This window comes from Benincasa hispida, chromosome 3 (genome assembly GCF_009727055.1).
Source record: "Benincasa hispida cultivar B227 chromosome 3, ASM972705v1, whole genome shotgun sequence".
NCBI classification, from domain to species: domain Eukaryota; kingdom Viridiplantae; phylum Streptophyta; class Magnoliopsida; order Cucurbitales; family Cucurbitaceae; genus Benincasa; species Benincasa hispida.
Genome location: NC_052351.1, coordinates 49,471,279 through 49,488,341, shown reverse-complemented (window position 1 = coordinate 49,488,341; position 17,063 = coordinate 49,471,279). Strand labels below are relative to the sequence as shown.

At 36.1% G+C, this 17,063-nt stretch overlaps 2 protein-coding genes across 4 annotated transcripts; one reads left to right on the top strand and one right to left on the bottom strand.

The window, feature by feature from the left end:
- Positions 1 to 720: 720 nt before the first annotated feature.
- Positions 721 to 9,311, top strand: LOC120073373 (protein PIN-LIKES 6). 2 transcript variants are annotated; one of them, XM_039026192.1, is made up of 11 exons: positions 721 to 1,081; positions 1,456 to 1,789; positions 1,935 to 2,014; positions 2,115 to 2,239; positions 3,327 to 3,448; positions 3,961 to 4,146; positions 5,540 to 5,614; positions 6,034 to 6,134; positions 8,082 to 8,134; positions 8,563 to 8,751; positions 8,908 to 9,311. In XM_039026192.1, the coding sequence occupies exons 2-11, from the start codon at positions 1,607 to 1,609 to the stop codon at positions 9,027 to 9,029; spliced, it is 1,236 nt and encodes a 411-aa protein (XP_038882120.1). In that variant the 5' UTR covers positions 721 to 1,081; positions 1,456 to 1,606; the 3' UTR covers positions 9,030 to 9,311. The 2 variants fall into 2 exon arrangements, with proteins under 2 accessions (XP_038882120.1, XP_038882121.1); XM_039026193.1 differs by having other exon boundaries at positions 1,432 to 1,789.
- A 328-nt stretch (positions 9,312 to 9,639) lies between these two features.
- Positions 9,640 to 13,635, bottom strand: LOC120073372 (E3 ubiquitin-protein ligase Praja-2). Of its 2 annotated transcripts, none has more exons than XM_039026191.1 (2): positions 13,067 to 13,635; positions 9,640 to 11,683 (listed from the first exon to the last, which is right to left on the bottom strand). In XM_039026191.1, exon 2 carries the CDS (start codon positions 11,681 to 11,683, stop codon positions 10,004 to 10,006), a length of 1,680 nt encoding a protein of 559 aa, XP_038882119.1. In that variant the 5' UTR covers positions 13,067 to 13,635; the 3' UTR covers positions 9,640 to 10,003. The 2 variants fall into 2 exon arrangements, with proteins under 2 accessions (XP_038882119.1, XP_038882118.1); XM_039026190.1 differs by having other exon boundaries at positions 13,087 to 13,634.
- Positions 13,636 to 17,063: the final 3,428 nt, after the last annotated feature.

Here is a 17,063-nt window from a genome sequence, read left to right as displayed (position 1 = left end):
CATAATCACGAATAATTCAAACATAACCATGTCTATATTATACATGTTTGTATATTCTAGAAAAGAAAGTATATGAGACAATAGTGGCTAATGGGACCATCATGGTCAAGAACAGACGGTTTCCGTAATGATAATTTTTTTCCCATCACCTTCTGTTTCCATGCAATTAGAAATTTCTCATTTTGACCTCTTTATGAGAAGAAAAATGTTGTTTCTTAGTTAAAAAAATTCGATCGAAGGAAAAAAGAAAATTTAGCCCAACAATACTTGATATATACATTTCTCATTATCCTAACAAAAAAGACGAAAATAAAAAAGTGAAAACTCTAAAGGTAAACTTAGCCAATAAGAAAGTGAAAGTACATTCAAACTAAAATTGTTAGCTGAATTTCATTTTCATTTTAAAATAATATAAAACAAAGTTGCTTTTAAATATGACAAAATGAACTAGAATATATGTAAATATAGAATATCTATCCATGTCTATTAAGATAAATAGTGACATTTTATTATATTTAAAAATACTTTCCGTCGTCCTCCCATTTAAAACAACTTTTTAATAAAAACAATAAACCATTAAACTAAACTAAATCTCCCATTTAAAACAACTTTTTAATAATAACAACAATAATAATAATAATAAACCATTAAACTAAACTAAATCTCTCATCTGAGCATACTTTTTTGTGCTAATTGTTGGCATTTGGTGTAAATTTGAAACCGAGAGAATTCAAGAACATAATCGAAATTTTTTTGAACTTTCGTAGCTAAATTCGTAATTCAACCACTAAATTCATTGTATTGAGCTTCATAAGATCGTTAGTTTGTGGCATACGAATGTCAAATCTCGCAAGTCGTTTTCAATCTACGGATTGTGCTGTGAAAGATTCCACTTCAACGACGAAAAGGGGGAATTAAGCAGCGTAATATTTGGCGCGCGGTTGCTTTACTACCAGGCACCGCTAATCGTCATTGCCAGAGGCCAGAGCTGTTTTCAAACTCTTCATCTTCATCCTCTTTACCCACTTTCCCTTGAATTTGTTTTTCTTTATTTCAGATTAGGATTTGTTCTTATTTCTCTGTAAGTGTTTTCTCGTTAATCGTTAATCGTCTCTTTGTCTGGCACTGATTTGATTTGTTGTTATGGCTTCTCGGGTTTGTTTTGTTTTAATAATTATGGCTGTTTGTGGTTTAATATGTGTGTTTGATGAAGCTCTGTCCCAGTGCCTGAATGTTTTTTTCAAGAAATTTGTGTCGTTGTCAACATTTCTTTTTCGACATTCTATTTCTGGATTAAGTTTTTATTTTGTGTTGTTTTGTTTGTGATGCTACTTCCGGTTCCGAAATGGTTTCATCGTTCTACTTCATCGTTTTTTTATTCTGATTCTTAAATTATTCTGTTCATTTTTTTGTTGGGTATTATTTTGATAGGTTCAAATTTCGTCTTGTGATCAGGAAAACTGAGAAACAAAGTTCCCGAACTTCATGTTTTGATTGAGCTTGGGTTCTGAGATTTGTTCCCGTTTGGACTTTGGGGTTTACAAAGAAACCCGTATTTCATATAGAACGACTTTCAGATTTTGAGTTTTGTTTGGTGGAGGTGAATATGGAAACATTTCTTTCAGCCATCGTCTCAGAAGTTCAGGCGGGAGGGAACTCTCTGCTTGTCACTATTAAGATTGCAGTGCTACCCATAGCCAAAGTTTTCACCATGTGCTTTCTGGGTTTTGTTATGGCATCTAAATATGTCAACATCTTGCCTGCAAGTGGAAGGAAACTTTTGAATGGGGTATGTTTGCTTAAATTTCATCTAATCTGTACACTGAACGAACTCTGTATTGTTTTCCAGATGCATAGCTGCTGATTTGAAGTTCTGATGAATAGTATTTAGATGGACTCGGAATGATTTTTCTTTCTTTACTTCTATGCTGCAGTTGGTTTTTTCGCTTTTGCTTCCATGTTTAATATTCTCTCAGCTCGGGCAAACTATTACTCTCGAGAAAATGCTTAAATGGTGGGTGCTAAATATACATATACACACGTTCTTGTTTTGATTTGAATCTTTTTTTTACAGAGAACATGCTATCTAATCTCGTTTGTGGCCTTATACGTAGGTGGTTTATTCCTGCAAATGTTGTTCTGGCTTCCATATCAGGTTCCCTTATAGGATTAATTGTTGCAATAATTGTTCGTCCTCCATACCCCTTCTTCAAGTTCACGATTGTACAAATTGGAATTGGTAAACCGCTTGATCTTGCAATAGTACTTGGACATAATTTGTTTGTATGGAGTATGAGTTGTTTCCTGTTTCTGTCACTTGGCTGGCTGGTTATTTCAGACATCTGTTAGTCCCTATGGCTTGTCAGTTTATAGTTAAAAAACTAGAATAATATTTCTCTTCTCCCGGATTGTGCATCAATTTTGTGTGCACTAATTAAATGGCACTGTGTGGTTCGTGCTGCATGTGACATGAATCAATCATGCTGGCCAGACATCAATTGACAATTGCAGGCAAATAAGTTAGGAGAGTTGTTCAAATGAGTATACGTTATCAAGAACTTAATGGACCAAGGAACGAATCTGAGGGTTCCAAAATTGCTAATTCAATCAAGGCAGACCTAGTTTAATAGGGAATTTCCATCGAAATGGCTTTATGTGACAGATGCTAGTATATACTATCCACTTGATACATTTTCCTTACCTTCCTAAAACTCAAGATGAGTTTATTCCTACTAGTAGTTTCTTGTTTTTGTAGTCTTTTGCTTTCTTTTTCTTTTGGATAATCCGGTACTGAGACCCTCACCCTGACTAATTCGGGTACCCATGCCTGCGCCATTGCCTCCACTCAGTCTTGTTTTTGTAAATCTTTACTGACTGTTAGTTAGAAGTTAGTTAATATCAAGTTGTTACTAAGCCTGCCAAAGGCAGTGTGCTAATGGCATAATCATATCATTAATGTTATGGAAATAACAATGATTGAATAATAAAGATGAGTTTCCTTTCCCCTTTCCCTCTCCTGAAATGTACATCGTACGTGCATTTTATAATCAGTTTTTAAGTAATAATAGTCAATAAACACTTCCTGTTGTGTCGAATGAATTCCAACATCCTTGGACTTGTGTCTTAATTCACCCGTTTTTTTCCCTTTTCCATGTGAAAGATGAAGAGTGGATTGAAAAAATCATCATAGAGTTTCTGTACTTTAAAATACAGTAGCTGTATATATGCTGTGAAAATGTTTACTTGATCTTCATGATTTGGTTTTCACACGTGAACGTATTATTTATGCCCTCTTATTGCAATTATACGTTCTGATGTTGGTTCAGGGAACATTGGAAATGTGCCTCTCGTTCTCATTGCAGCTTTATGTAGAGACGAGTTGAATCCTTTTGGTGATGCAGAGAAGTGTAGCACTGATGGGATTGCTTATATTTCATTTGGCCAGTGGGTGGGTTTTATTGCATTTTTGGCTCGACTCGTTTGGACCAGTGCATTTATCTAAGATTGGATATTATTTTGTGTTGAACTTTTAATTACTTTCCATCATATATCATTCTAAATACCGATTATCCCATCCATGACTTGGCTAATATTCATTCCTAAGTAACAAATTCTTTTTATAATTTAGGCCCCATGGCGTGAAGGAAAAAAATATACGCTTTAATGAAAAAGAAAGAGAGTGGAATGAAGTAATTGATAGATATGTACCATTATTCTAATTGATATTCACAATCAAATTCTTTTTTTACTTTCTCTCCCTTGCAATTAACTCAAGATGGGGTGCCTTTTTGTAACTCTTTCAGGAAATTTTTACCTTATCAATGTCTTTGTGTTTTTTAGAATAATAATAATAATAATAACAAAAAAAGAAAAAACGTTTATTCCTAACAATCAACCTTAGCTAAGTTTACTCAACTGAAATACTATATAATACCTATACAATTAATTTCTAATGTCAAGGTTGGTGCAATTATCCTCTACACCTATGTTTATGCTATGTTGGCACCTCCTCCTGAGGGTACATTTGACATCAAAGATCAACGCATTCCAGTTAAGAACCTGCTAAAGGATAGTACACCTGCGCATGTTCCCTTGCTCGTTCAGGAGGTAGCTTCAACATATCCAGATGCTTCTAAGAAGGAAGGGGTGAGAGACTTTATTTTGCTTTGTTGCGCATTGTCGTATTCAGTTTAATGAATTCACGGTGAAGCTCATTTCTATTAATCAGTTTATAATAGCATATTTTATATTTTTTAGAATTTTAAGACTAAAATGACATTATTTTATACTAATATGACATGGAATATGAATAAGTGATAAAGACAACGGGAGCTATACCTATTTCCACAATGGTATAATATTGTCCACTTCGAGAATAAATCCTCATGACTTTGTTTTTGGAACCACTCAAAAGGCCTCATACCAATAAAGATAATTGTCCTCGTTTATATACTATGAGTCTCTTCCTTCCCTAATCAATGTTGGACTTTGTTTGCACCTAACAATCATCCTCTCAAATAAAGTACCATCTTTAGTCTCCTCCTCAGTCGTCCACTCCTGACCGCTTACAAGAGTTTGCTCTTTATCAAGGCCCATAGCAAAGCCAAATAGAGCACAACCATAGTTCATCTTTGTGGAATACACTTGGTGTCGACCACCTATCGCACCCTTAATTTCCTCCCCTCAAACAAAGATATAGTCTTGTCAGTCTACCCGACCTGATAGGTCTACCTTCTATACAAATCCATCTGATTTGATAAAAACCTACTTGTTTACTGCATCTCAACCACTTTTGGAATTCATCCACAAAACTCACTCCTTTTGGTTGAAATCGCTGAGGGTCTCACCCACACATCTAGGTTTAAACCATAGCTCTGATACCAATGGACAAGGACAACAAAACCTCCACTTATCTCCATAATAGTATGATATCGTCCATTTTGGGCATAAACCCTAATGACTTTGCTTTTAAGACCCCACCCAAAAGGCTTCATTCCAATGAAGATAATTGTCCTAATTGATATACCATGGATCTCTCCCTTCCTTAACCAATATAAGGCTAGTCTGCACCTAACATAATGGAGGTAAATATTGTCATCTTCGATTTTGAGCAGCTTCTCTGTTTTCGGGTTATTCAGTTAATTTATGTTGCCTTAGTTATGGTTCTATGGAAACAAATCTACTCTTAGTGTAATGAAAACTAAGCTCTGTTTTTTTTGGGTTATTCATCAGTTAAATTATGTTGCCTTAGTCATGGTTTTATGGTAACAAACCTACTCTTGGTTATCCAAACTAATATGTTGTTAAATTGTCAGAAGAATTTTAGATCACTTGTGTCAGTCCTTGGCTTCATGTTTCTTATTTGTGTTCAAGCTAAGCAGTAGAAAATCATTCTTTCTAAAATTACGAAGATTTAGATCACTACTTTCTTTTTGGGCTTTATTAGGTTAGCTTAAATGTCAGTTTGTTCATGCATGCGTTACATCAGAAAGAAAATACAAACTTGGCGCCGTCTCTCATAATTTTCCTTTGGATGCAGACTAAGGGCTTCCTTGTGTATTGGTATGAGAAATTGAAGCTCAAGCAAATTTTTCAGCCTCCTATTGTTGCTTCGGTTAGTATATATCTGTGTTCTATTGTATTGTAGTCTATAATTGGTTTTACGAATCACACTATAATTAGTGAACGCTAGTTAAATTTCATGGTCATCCTCTTTTGAAACTGTAAACTGAAATGATGTACTCGAGAAAAGTGAGTTGGGTTTGTTCTCTTGTGAAGGCAAAAATTATGAAGGGGGAAAAAGAAAGAATAATGATAAATATGAGACAGTTTCAAATGAGAAGATATATCCTAAAGTTGTCCCTTTGGGGACAACAGATATTTATCCCAAAGTTAAAGAGTAATGTTTTTTTGTTCATCTACTAATGCTTTTGGGGTTCTTGTTAAATTGGTGAGGTTTCTGAACTTCCAGATTCAGACATCTTTCCACATTCTTTTGTCACCATTCTTAATTGATTATGCAATCTGTTACAGGTCCTAGCTATGATTTTGGGTGCAACACCATTCTTAAGGCGATTGGTCTTTACTCCTGATGCTCCACTATTTTTCTTCACTGATAGCTGCATAATGCTCGGGTAAATCCTGGAAAATTGTGAAGAGCAATTTTTCTTTTTATTTAGTATTGTAATTCTTTTGCTTTGCTCATCGATGAGTTTGCACCAACTCACTGTGGTTTTTTTCTTGGAGGGTTTCTTTTAGTCTATTATTTAGAATGGCTGCTAGATGCCTACACATAAAATTCTATATTCCTAAATATTTGATCTAATATTTGATCTTAAGGTTTTCTTTGGGTTTTTGTTTCAAGTCAAGAGCTCAAATACCTAGAGTTTGTGATGATCGTGTCGTAAGGATTCGAATTAGCCATTAACAGATGTTCCATGTATTGCTTTGGCTAATTTCTATATTCCTCTGGTTGAGGATGCCGGCATAGTTCCAAATCACAATCAGGTTGAAGTGGAGAAGGTTTGGTAAAGGCAACATTTTTATTGGTACAAGGATTTTTGTGAAAAATCCAAAACCAAAACCATGTGGGTTCACGAAGTGGGTAATATCGTACCCTATTGAAATCTCGAGAGGCCTACTGTCCTAATACCTTCTTCTTCTCCAGCCTCCTTGTGCTTCCTTTTTAGGTCGTTACGGTGCTGTTTAAGTTACAAGTCCTCCCTTGGTGCTCTGAAATTATTATTCTTGCAGCTTTCAGGTTAAAAACAAAGTCTTCAAGGTGGCATATGAAGAAAAATTTAGAGCAGCTTGTATCTAGATTTCAAAATCTTAAAACAAGAGATCCTTTCCTTTTTTGGACTTGAGATCTGCATTCTGGTTTTGTGTCTATTATTTGGAGTTCATTTCCTACTCTCCAACGTCTGCTTGTTTTGGAAATTAAGGTTTGCCATCCGTGTCTACCAGGTTGAAAAGATTGGGAACTCTCGGAGCTTATTTTGTTGCGAATAAAAAAAACAATGGTAAAAAGGATAGTAGACTTCTGCTGTTTTGAGCCTCCTGTAGTCTTTTATCAGTCCTTTGTGTGTGTGTTGCTTACATGCTCTTATATTCCTCCTGTTCTAATGCTCCTTCTATTGAGTTACTAGTGTTGGTTGGCCTGTCAGGAGACTCTTGGGATAATAGTATTATTACTTCTGTTAGGAGACGCTTTCATGGTTAGGGTTAATTGTTTGACATGCCACTAGCTATTTAGGAGATGAGGCTATATTTTCTGCGTGATAAAAGGATCATTTGTGGCATGCATCTCAAGCATTAGACCTGTGGAAGATCCTAACATGTTGAGTCTGCTGTGATTTTCATGATCGATGGGTAATGATTGGACATTTGCTAATGGTTTATCCAATTTGGTTGCTGCATCATATGTAAGTGTTTAGTGTGGCTTTTTTTCTTTTTTTTTCTTCGGAAAGGAGCTTAAAAGAATGGATTGAAGCTTGCCTGTCTAGAGCCTGCAGAAAAAGTTTTGTCCCACAAGAGATTGAAGTTTGGTTCCTTGTAGGAGGAAGATTTTTTAGTTCAAATTGTGGCATTGTCCCACATTGCATCTGCAAAAGTAAAGTGCATCGGGGAAGGAACAGAGTTCATATATGCTCCACCTTAAGACTTGTCTCTAATCAGGTGTATCTCCGTGTTTATAATGTCATTCGTAGATTCTGTTCCTGAATAGGTTTTAGAACAACAGTGAACAAAATAATGACTAAGTAGGAGGATATAAAAATCATTATACATGCAGTTAGATATATAACCTTACCTATATTTATGGAGAAAGTGTACATACTTCTTATAGTAAACTAAGCAATATATGATAAAGTAATTGTAGTATATGAGCAAATATTGTAATCTCCTAAAATAGTGTGTTTTTGAACCTTGAGTTGGATTTCAAGGCAGATATGGACTTGTAATCTTTAAAGATAGGTTATGGATGAGATGATTTTGAAAACTAGAATGTGGGGAAATTTATTGGGGTATATAACTATAAATTTTCATTACCAATACAATCTAACAGCGCTTGTGGTTGTCAGGGAGGCTATGATTCCATGCATCCTGTTGGCATTGGGAGGAAACCTCGTTGAAGGTTAGTGCCGTTCCAATTATAATTGAAGAGACGTTTTTTGCAAAGTAAGAACATCATCTTCATGAGTAACTTTACACGTAACTTTGATATAATTAAATTTATTGTCACCCATCAACTTAAATTTTTGTGTTGGTGATTTAACATGATAGCAGAGTAGCAATTTCTGTGTTCGAACTCTTATAATGGCATTCCTTTCCAATTAATATTCTTTTTTATTTGTTAGGTCTTTCACAAAATTTTCAAGTCTCGTGTGGAGGAAGGAGAATGTTGAAGTTTTGGATATGATTAAATTTACTATAACCCATCAGCTCAAGCTTTTGAGTTGATTAGTGATCTAACCATTTCTCTAGTTTAGTAGAATCATGTAAACCACCCAAAAATCTTTTGATTTCAAGACAGAACTTAACAACTTCTCAATTTTCTGGCAGGTCCTGGAAGTTCGAAACTCGGGCTACGGACAACTGCTGCTATTATTTTTGCACGGTTGGTTTTGGTACCTCCTGCAGGACTTGGCATTGTCATGTTGGCTGACAAGCTTGGCTTCCTTCCTCCTGATGATAAGATGTTCCGATTCGTTCTTCTTCTTCAGCATTCAATGCCAACGTCTGTCCTCTCGAGTAAGTTTCCAATCTTGACGACTAAGAACAGACGAACCAATACTCTGGTCAGTCGAAACAAATTGATTGGCAATGTTTGCCTCATTATTCCTTTCCTGAAAAAGATAGTGAAGCTTGTTAAGGCTTAAAACTCATGAAGCAAATTCTTGTTTGTAGGCGCTGTGGCTACTTTAAGGGGTTGTGGTAGAGATTCTGCTGCTATTCTTTTCTGGGTTCATATATTTGCTGTCGTCTCAATGGCTGGGTGGTTCATCCTCTATTTCAGGATACTCTTCTAAAGAAATTGCAACATTGTGAATACGTTTCATATTCCAATCCATCTGCAATTACTTTTTGTTAAGTATTTGTCATTCGTTACTTATAGAGAGGACCAATATTGTCTAGAAATAATATTTTTTTGTTTGAGATGATTGCATCATAATAAAGCTAAGCGAATTAGTAGCTGTTTCAATACGGTATGAAGAGATGTTCTATTATTGAATAATTCATGCTTTGTAGATCACATGGAAAAACAGATTATGGGGATGTGAATAGAGAGATTATGTTAATTGTACTTGGTATACATTGCCACCTATATCATAAACTTATTGGGAAATATAAATGTTTGCCCAAAATAGGTTGCCATATGTTTTCCATGGATTCTTCTTTTCTTCTCTTTTTTTTTTTCTTTTTTTAATGTTTATTATAATAATTTAAGATAATGAATATATTTGAATTGGTCATCTAAATTTAGGTTATATATATATTTAGTTGGTTAAAGTGAAATTAATCTCTCGAATTTTCTACAAGGGATCCTTGCTCTAATTCTAGTGAAGTTATATGAGGAGTTTCACGATGGTAGAGAATAAAATGGGGATCAAGGATGGAGAAGCCATCCATGGACATCTATTGCCACCTTTTATATTTTAATAAGTTTATTAAAATATTTCTTAACAATACATCCTTATGATGATGATCATATAGCAAATCTATTTGATTCAAATATATAGTTCTATTTACACAAATTGTAGGAAGTATATACATTCACAATCAAACCAATTGGCCTGTTTATTACTGCCCCATTGTGCCCACAAGCAAGCCACAAGTTGTTTTGTGGGTTTAAATCAACTCTTTCCACTTCAAGACTTGGGAAAACTGAAATTTACTGAACTACATGCTGAAAACCTTAGATTTCAATCCTGGAAAATCAACAAAACAAGAAAACTCATGTTAGATCGACTTTTTGAACTAAACCTGGCGATTGCTAGGCGATTTACCACCATCTCCTAGTTCTGTTCTCTCTTTGGTTTGACGAATCTGCAATGCGAGCATTGAGCTGCCTTCTGTCTGTAAATTGACCTCCCGAAACTCTTTGATCACATAAAGGATTGCCAAACCATAACATCAGGGCTATACCTACAAGACCAACTATCGGAGCAGCGACAAACAGCCAGCGTCGTCTACCTCCTCTGCCTGAATTGTTACTATTATTAACTGCAGAGTCTATGTTCGTCTGATCCTCTCCTTGGCTAGTTTCAAACGCTGGACTTGCTCCAACATTCAAGTCACGGGGATTTTCGAGTGAAACTACTCGAGGCTGAAGTCCATGAATCTCTGCAGTATTGATACTACTTCGCTTTACCTCTTCATAATCCCGATCATCGGTTGGAAGTTCATAACGACAAAGGGGACATGAGTTCCGGGCACTCAACCACGGCAAGATGCAGGAAGGGTGGTACAGATGAAGGCAAGGCAGTTGATTCACTTCAACGCCTACAAGTAAGAAATCCTTGCAAATTGCACAGGATATAGTGTCATGCTTCAAGTGTTCTTTAGAAATCACCAAACGTGGGAGATTTTTCACAATAGAAATGGCTGCAGGAGGTGCTCCCCGTCTTGAGCTGGTAGTCTCGGCAATTTGCTCGAGCAGTTCTTCGAAAACCTGTCTGTCAAGATATTCACCAGAATCCCCAATATAAGATAGTAACTCTGATTGTGCATAGTTGGTGATCGAATAAAATCGCCTGTTCCTCCTGATTTGCCCAGGAGCTGAACCCTCATATTCAGGTGAAGAAAACTGTTCATTCCAATTGCTCGAAATACCTCTCCCAGGAGCACTAGAAACATGAAAATTTTGAAGTTGAGGTCTAGCTTCAGAAGATTCTACTTCTTGCTCTGTGTCCGCTTCTGTGAATTCACCATGATCATCCTCCTCGTCACTTGAGTCCCAATGGCCAACACCAGCACGCATGGGATCAATGTCTGTATCAGTATCGACATCAGATCCCTCACCTGGCAGAACAAAAATGTCTGTATCCAAGAAACTATGTCCATCCAAGGAAGCATCAGAATCACCCCCATAAGTTCTATAGGAAACAGCATCACTATCACCATAAGAATGTCTATAAGGCCCAAAACTGAAATTTGATTCACTTTCCCCAAACATAGAGTCAAAACTATCTAAACCATCATTTTCAGAATCAGAGTACACTTGCCGCCATCTTCTAGATTGATTAGGGGTTGTATGGGAACTCGAGTGCTGCATGAAATCAGCAGCATTCGAACCATCTGCATATCGATCCCCATGGCTGGAGATGCTAGATTGCCTTTGCCTCACCAAGTTAATCATATGGGTGAATTCCTGTGAAAAAAGATTTTCAGCAGACTCTACACTACCATACCTAGTTCTTCTTCCTCTGGACGTCGTCCTGTGATATGAATCCCGTACAGGGGTTTCAACATCTTCAAGTAACAAAAATTTACAATCGCCACATACATCAATGGCTTCAGGTTCACCAGTGGCATCATTGTCAGGTACTAGGACTCTTTGGCAAAATGCACAAGATGGCAGCTGAATTGGACTATGTTCGTCGACTCGTTGGTTGCTGTTCATGATGACATGAGCAGTCGATTGAGGAAACTCTTCCAAGATTCTTTGCAAGTCAATGTCCATCTGAAATGAGACCAGAAAGCACAATAATGAACAGCAGAAACCCAACATGAAGTTCAAAAGGTGGTGAAACAATAACCTAAATTAAAGGAGAGACCAAATTAGATTTAAATAAGTTGAAGTCCAGTCAAAGATGGAATACTTGTCTCCTTAGAACTCAAAGACACGATTGTACAACGTATAGATCAGATCTTGTTCAAATAAAGTCGTCAGTCAAAGATAGAACACATAATGCAAGTTATATAGACAAACAACCCTTTTAAATAAGAGACATCAAACGCCTTGTTGGATTGGATTGACCACACTGGTTCAACAATATGCCATAAGAACTTGTCGCAAAGAAATTAAACGCTGCCTTGTCATAGTTTACTGCACTTGTGGCCATGTTTTTATCGATGTTGTCTTGTATTCTCATTCTCATTTGATAGAGTTTCATTTATCTATTACTTCAGAAGAAACCTGTCACGAGCCGCTCCTCATCAGTGTTTCCTCGAGTAGACTGACAACTACTCCCCACACTCTCCAACCCGTGGATGAGAAAATATTAAAAGAGAGAAGAACATCAGATAAGCAGCATTAGATAACACCTTTACCCTTCATTCCTAACCTCAGTTCACTCTCTTTTACTTCAAACTTAACCATATTCTTATCTCAATCTAAATTGAACTGCCCTTTCATCAACAGCATGGTATAAGTCCAATATTCCTCCGTTGCCTCCCCAGTGATGAAAAGATTTGATCAATACACATGCTGTGAAAACTTTTAAATCGGTGTTAAATAACTCAACTCCACCAACTTCTTAAGTGTTCACTATTGAAGTTTGCACACTTATTGAAAAACTCCATCTTCACCTCTTTCTCTCTCATGCGCATTTATCAAGAAACTTCATCTTCACAACTCTATACCCCCAACACAAATTTACTAACTTAGATATATTAACTTCAAATTTCATAACTCAGTGCCCCAAACACCTCCTAAGGCCAGAGACATGGTAAATTGAGGGAAAAATCTTCTCGCACCATGATGGGAGTTAATAAAGAACCAATGTCAACCACAAGGTCCATCCCCAATTTTGATACTAAAACCCTGGAACAACAACCTCATTAACTAGTGTTCAACAGTTGCTAACACGGAATTCAAGGGTTCAAGAGAAGTTACAGAAGTTCAATCAGTAAACAAGGCAAAAGGAAACTAATGGTTTCTTCAAGGAGAAATGATGCAACCACTTAATGTGACGATTCTCACAACAATCGTACTCCCTCGAGTGTCAAATTAGCATGCCAAGACCAAAAATTCCAAATCAGAAACCAAATGATTTGCATAGAGAAACAAAAAAACGGCACTAGGGAAAACTTAAAAATGCATCAAAGAGATCAGAGAACATACAGATGTGCTGCGATTATTACCAGTTAGTTTGCTTCCAGTCCTTCAAAACTCCAACATTCGGCTCAAGCTCATCCAATCGAACAAAGGGAACCGAAAACTCGAGTAAAACGAAGAAAATAAGACAATCAACGAAAAGGGCAAAGTGATTGAGGGAAAAAAGGGAAGACAGAGACAAATAATTGAAGAACGCTGTTCACAAACATGAGTCGTGGGTCGGTGAAAATGGGTACGAAGAAGAACAGAAATCAGAGGATGAAACGAAAAACGGTGGGATTTTCAAGCGGAGGAGGTCAATGGGGTTCTTCGTGAAAAGCGGTTTGTACTGTTGGAGGATCAGCCGCCATTGGAGGATGGAAAACGAGAACTTCCCTAATTCAAAGCGCGCTTAAGCGTGATTGACAATGACCCACCAACATTCTTCTCAAAAGAAAGAAGATTGAACAAAAATTTTGAACAGTGGGGTTGAATGATTCAATTCTGTATCTGGGTGTTGATGGTTTGATCTAATTGGTTTGTTTGTGTGGAGAAAAAGTTGGATTTGTTGATCTGATGATTACAAAATATCGTCTTTTGAAATGGGTCCGTTTGATTGTTGGCTCTTCTGTTATGGGCCACACTTAGCCTCAGCAGGCTTCAACCACTGCACTCAGGCTGCTTGGTCTTTGTCTAACCCATCTTTATTCCTTTCCCAAATGGTGGTGAGTGGAAATTCGAACCTCCGCCGAACGGAGATAATGGTACAAAAGACTCCATTTTAAATTTGGAAAGTTGGTAAACTTTTTCTTTTTATAAATATAACAAAATTTTAAAATCTATAAGTGATAGACCGTGATAAACATCTAACAATGATAGATAGTATTTTACTATACTTGAAAATATTTTCAACAGTTTTACTATATAAACAATTATTCAAATTTTTGTCCTAATTTTTAAATTTAATTTTATCCTCTTATTTACATCATCATCAATTAAATTTACAAAATTACCTTTAATTTCTTTCTCCCTCCACTTTCCTCTTACCAATTTTCTCTCTTTGTTTCTTCTTCTCCCTTCCCCTTCCTTGTCAATCTCCTCATCTCCATTTTTCTTTTCTTCTTTTTTATTCCTTCCTCTCCCTCATTTGCTCCATGGGATTTCTTCTTCGTGTAATTGTGTTGTTGAGGGTCTTCTTCATGGATTTTTAATTTCTCTGCTACGCGTGCATGTTTTGATCTTAGCAGTTATGTGTTGTAGAGTGAGAGAAGATCCATCTACGTGAGAGAGAGGAAAGAGAGAGCGAGAGTGTAAACCCTGAATTCTACATTTCCCATATAAGTGTGTTTAGCCATGAGAATGTTATGTTAAATAATTGAAGTGGAGATCCATGGTTATTTACAAGGGATTACGAATGAAAGAAAGGAAAAACAAATTAATTGAAGAGAACCATTAATTGAAAGGCCGGAAGCACTAAGGTAATGCTGGATGAGGTGGCGGTTTGATGTTCAATCATGGAAGGCGGCAGAAAGTATAAAAAGGAAGAAGAACTTCAGAAGCTCGGTTTTGGCAAATGACTCGAGCAAATTAAGTGAGATCGGTGCCATTCGAAAACTAGGAGAATCTAGTTTTTGAGGTTGGTCTACCGGAGAAAGATCTCATAGGAAGAAGAACAAAAAGTAAAGAATTTGCAGAAGGGTCAGGTTCTCATATTAATCAAGGGCAGGGGTGAAGATTGGAAGCTACAGACCAAATTACAAGTAATTTAGGGCTGATATTTTAAGGTAAGAAAGTTAACTCAATTCTAAACAAGTTTGTAGAAGGAAGTTTCTTGAAAAGAGTTATGGATTTTGAGTTATAAATTTTTGAAGTTGAAACCGGAATTTGGTGTGTAAACAGGCAGCTACTTGGGAAGATCAAGCAAGCAGCTCACCATGGAGAGCAAGAACGAGATAAGAAAGATGTGAATCTCGCTCAGGATGATAATCTCACTAGTTTTGTGTTGAATCTCGCTCAAGAAGAGAATCTCGCTGGTGTAGACACAAATCTCGCTAAAAGTGGTAAATCTTACTATGATGAAGCCTTGCTAGTAAAATGCTTGATCTTGCTCATGAGGATACTCTCGCTCATGATGACTATCTCGCTAGTAATGCTGATCTTGTTGATGAAGGTTTCACTAGTAAACAAACTACTTGAAGCATTTTGACAGGAATTTTAAGAAATCTAACCAGGAATTATGTCCTTTCAGGCCAAGAGGAGCTAGGAAAGGCATATAACCCATTAAGAGCTCTAACGAGTAGTGAGTGACTAAAATGAACTTTATGCTTTCAATGTTATGTATAAAAGACCATGCAATTTACAGTAATATTGATGATGAGTTTATACTTTCTCGAGCAACAAATGGTTAATGATTTGCATAGCGTTTCTTCTCCAGCTTGTATATGTTTAACCGCATGCCAAGGTATATTGTGAATTCATTACAAAAGTTAAGTTCCTATGATGAAGCATGTGTTTCTGGAGAAAAACTATGATAGAATGATTCTTTATGTAAATGGTATGCAATTAAAGCTTGATTTAAGGCTAGAAAATAACCCGGTACTGAAGGACACAAAGAAGGTATCCGAGTAATAGTACCTAAGGTGTTGAAGATACTTAGAAAACTCCACGTGCACGTAGGTAGTTCTGAATGAGAGGCTGAAGTATGGGTCTCCTAAACCATATACTAGCAAGAGAGGCCGAAGTATGGATCTCTTAACCAAATACAGACGTTGAGTGCTAGAGCGATGTATGCTAATTTCCAACTAAGGTTTAATGATATTTAAGGATGTTTATTGATGTTTATGTTTAAAAGAAGTTACTTGAAATGTTTCTCAATATATTTATATGTTTATAATAATGTAAAGCATGGTGTAAAATGATTTTTATAGTCACTCACTAGGCTACTAGCTCACAGATTTTCTATGTTCTCCTTTTCCAGGTAGCGGTTAGTTTCCTCAAGGTTGATCCTGCTATTACTTGCCACTAAAAGGCCCAGCTAGTTAAGAAGAACTTAGGTTGATGGTCTATATCTATGTACACATGTTTTGAGGGGGGATCAGGGCTTTGTTAGTGAAGTTTGGGTCCAACTGTAAATATTTTACTTGTAGATATTATGTCATGACTATTTGCATGTGATCATATAATGTATATTATGAAGCCTTTTGAAGGCAAGCTGTTTGTATGCATTAATAATAGTTATCTGGTTGGCACTCAGGTGAGAAAGATAGGGTGGTAAGTGCTGGCAACAGGGCTAGTAACTGTTACCATCACATCTTCTTCCAGGTTATGAGAGTAATCTGGGAGGGGGTGTGACAGAGAGGCCCAATTTATGCCTAATATGACAGTCAACAAAAAGTTAAAAAAAAAAAAAAAAAAAAAAAAACCAATTTCGAAAGGTAGGGTAAATTTCATTTCTCACTAAAATTTTAGGCCATCCATTTGGCAAACCCGTCAAACAAAAGGAGAGAGAGGAATTTGAATCCTCAATAACTCTTTTTTTCGAACTATACTGATTTTCAAGGCCCATGATAAAACTATAAAGTAAAAGGATTAAATTATTGCTTATTATAGTTAGTTTAAGGACTAAATTGTTACCAATATGAAAATAAATAGACTAAGTCATTATTAGCTAAATTTCAGATATTAAATTGTTACTTTGATAAAAGTAACTGACCAAATATGTTTTTTAGCCTTATAAAAGTATTTAAATTTCATTTGATCCATCAACTTTCGACAAGTTTTTTAGCTCTTGAACTTTAAAATTGTTTATATTCTGATTTTAAAATTTTAAACTTGTTTGTTTGAGTCTTTAAACTTTCAAAAAGTAACCATTTATGTCCTTACTTTTATTTTGACTTTAACAAATTATTGTGTAAGATTGAATAACATAAGCATAGTGTATGAGCATGACTTCAAGCATTTGGCATGTGAATAATAGATAGAAAAATAATAAATTAAGGATCATACTAATTATTATTAGCCAAAT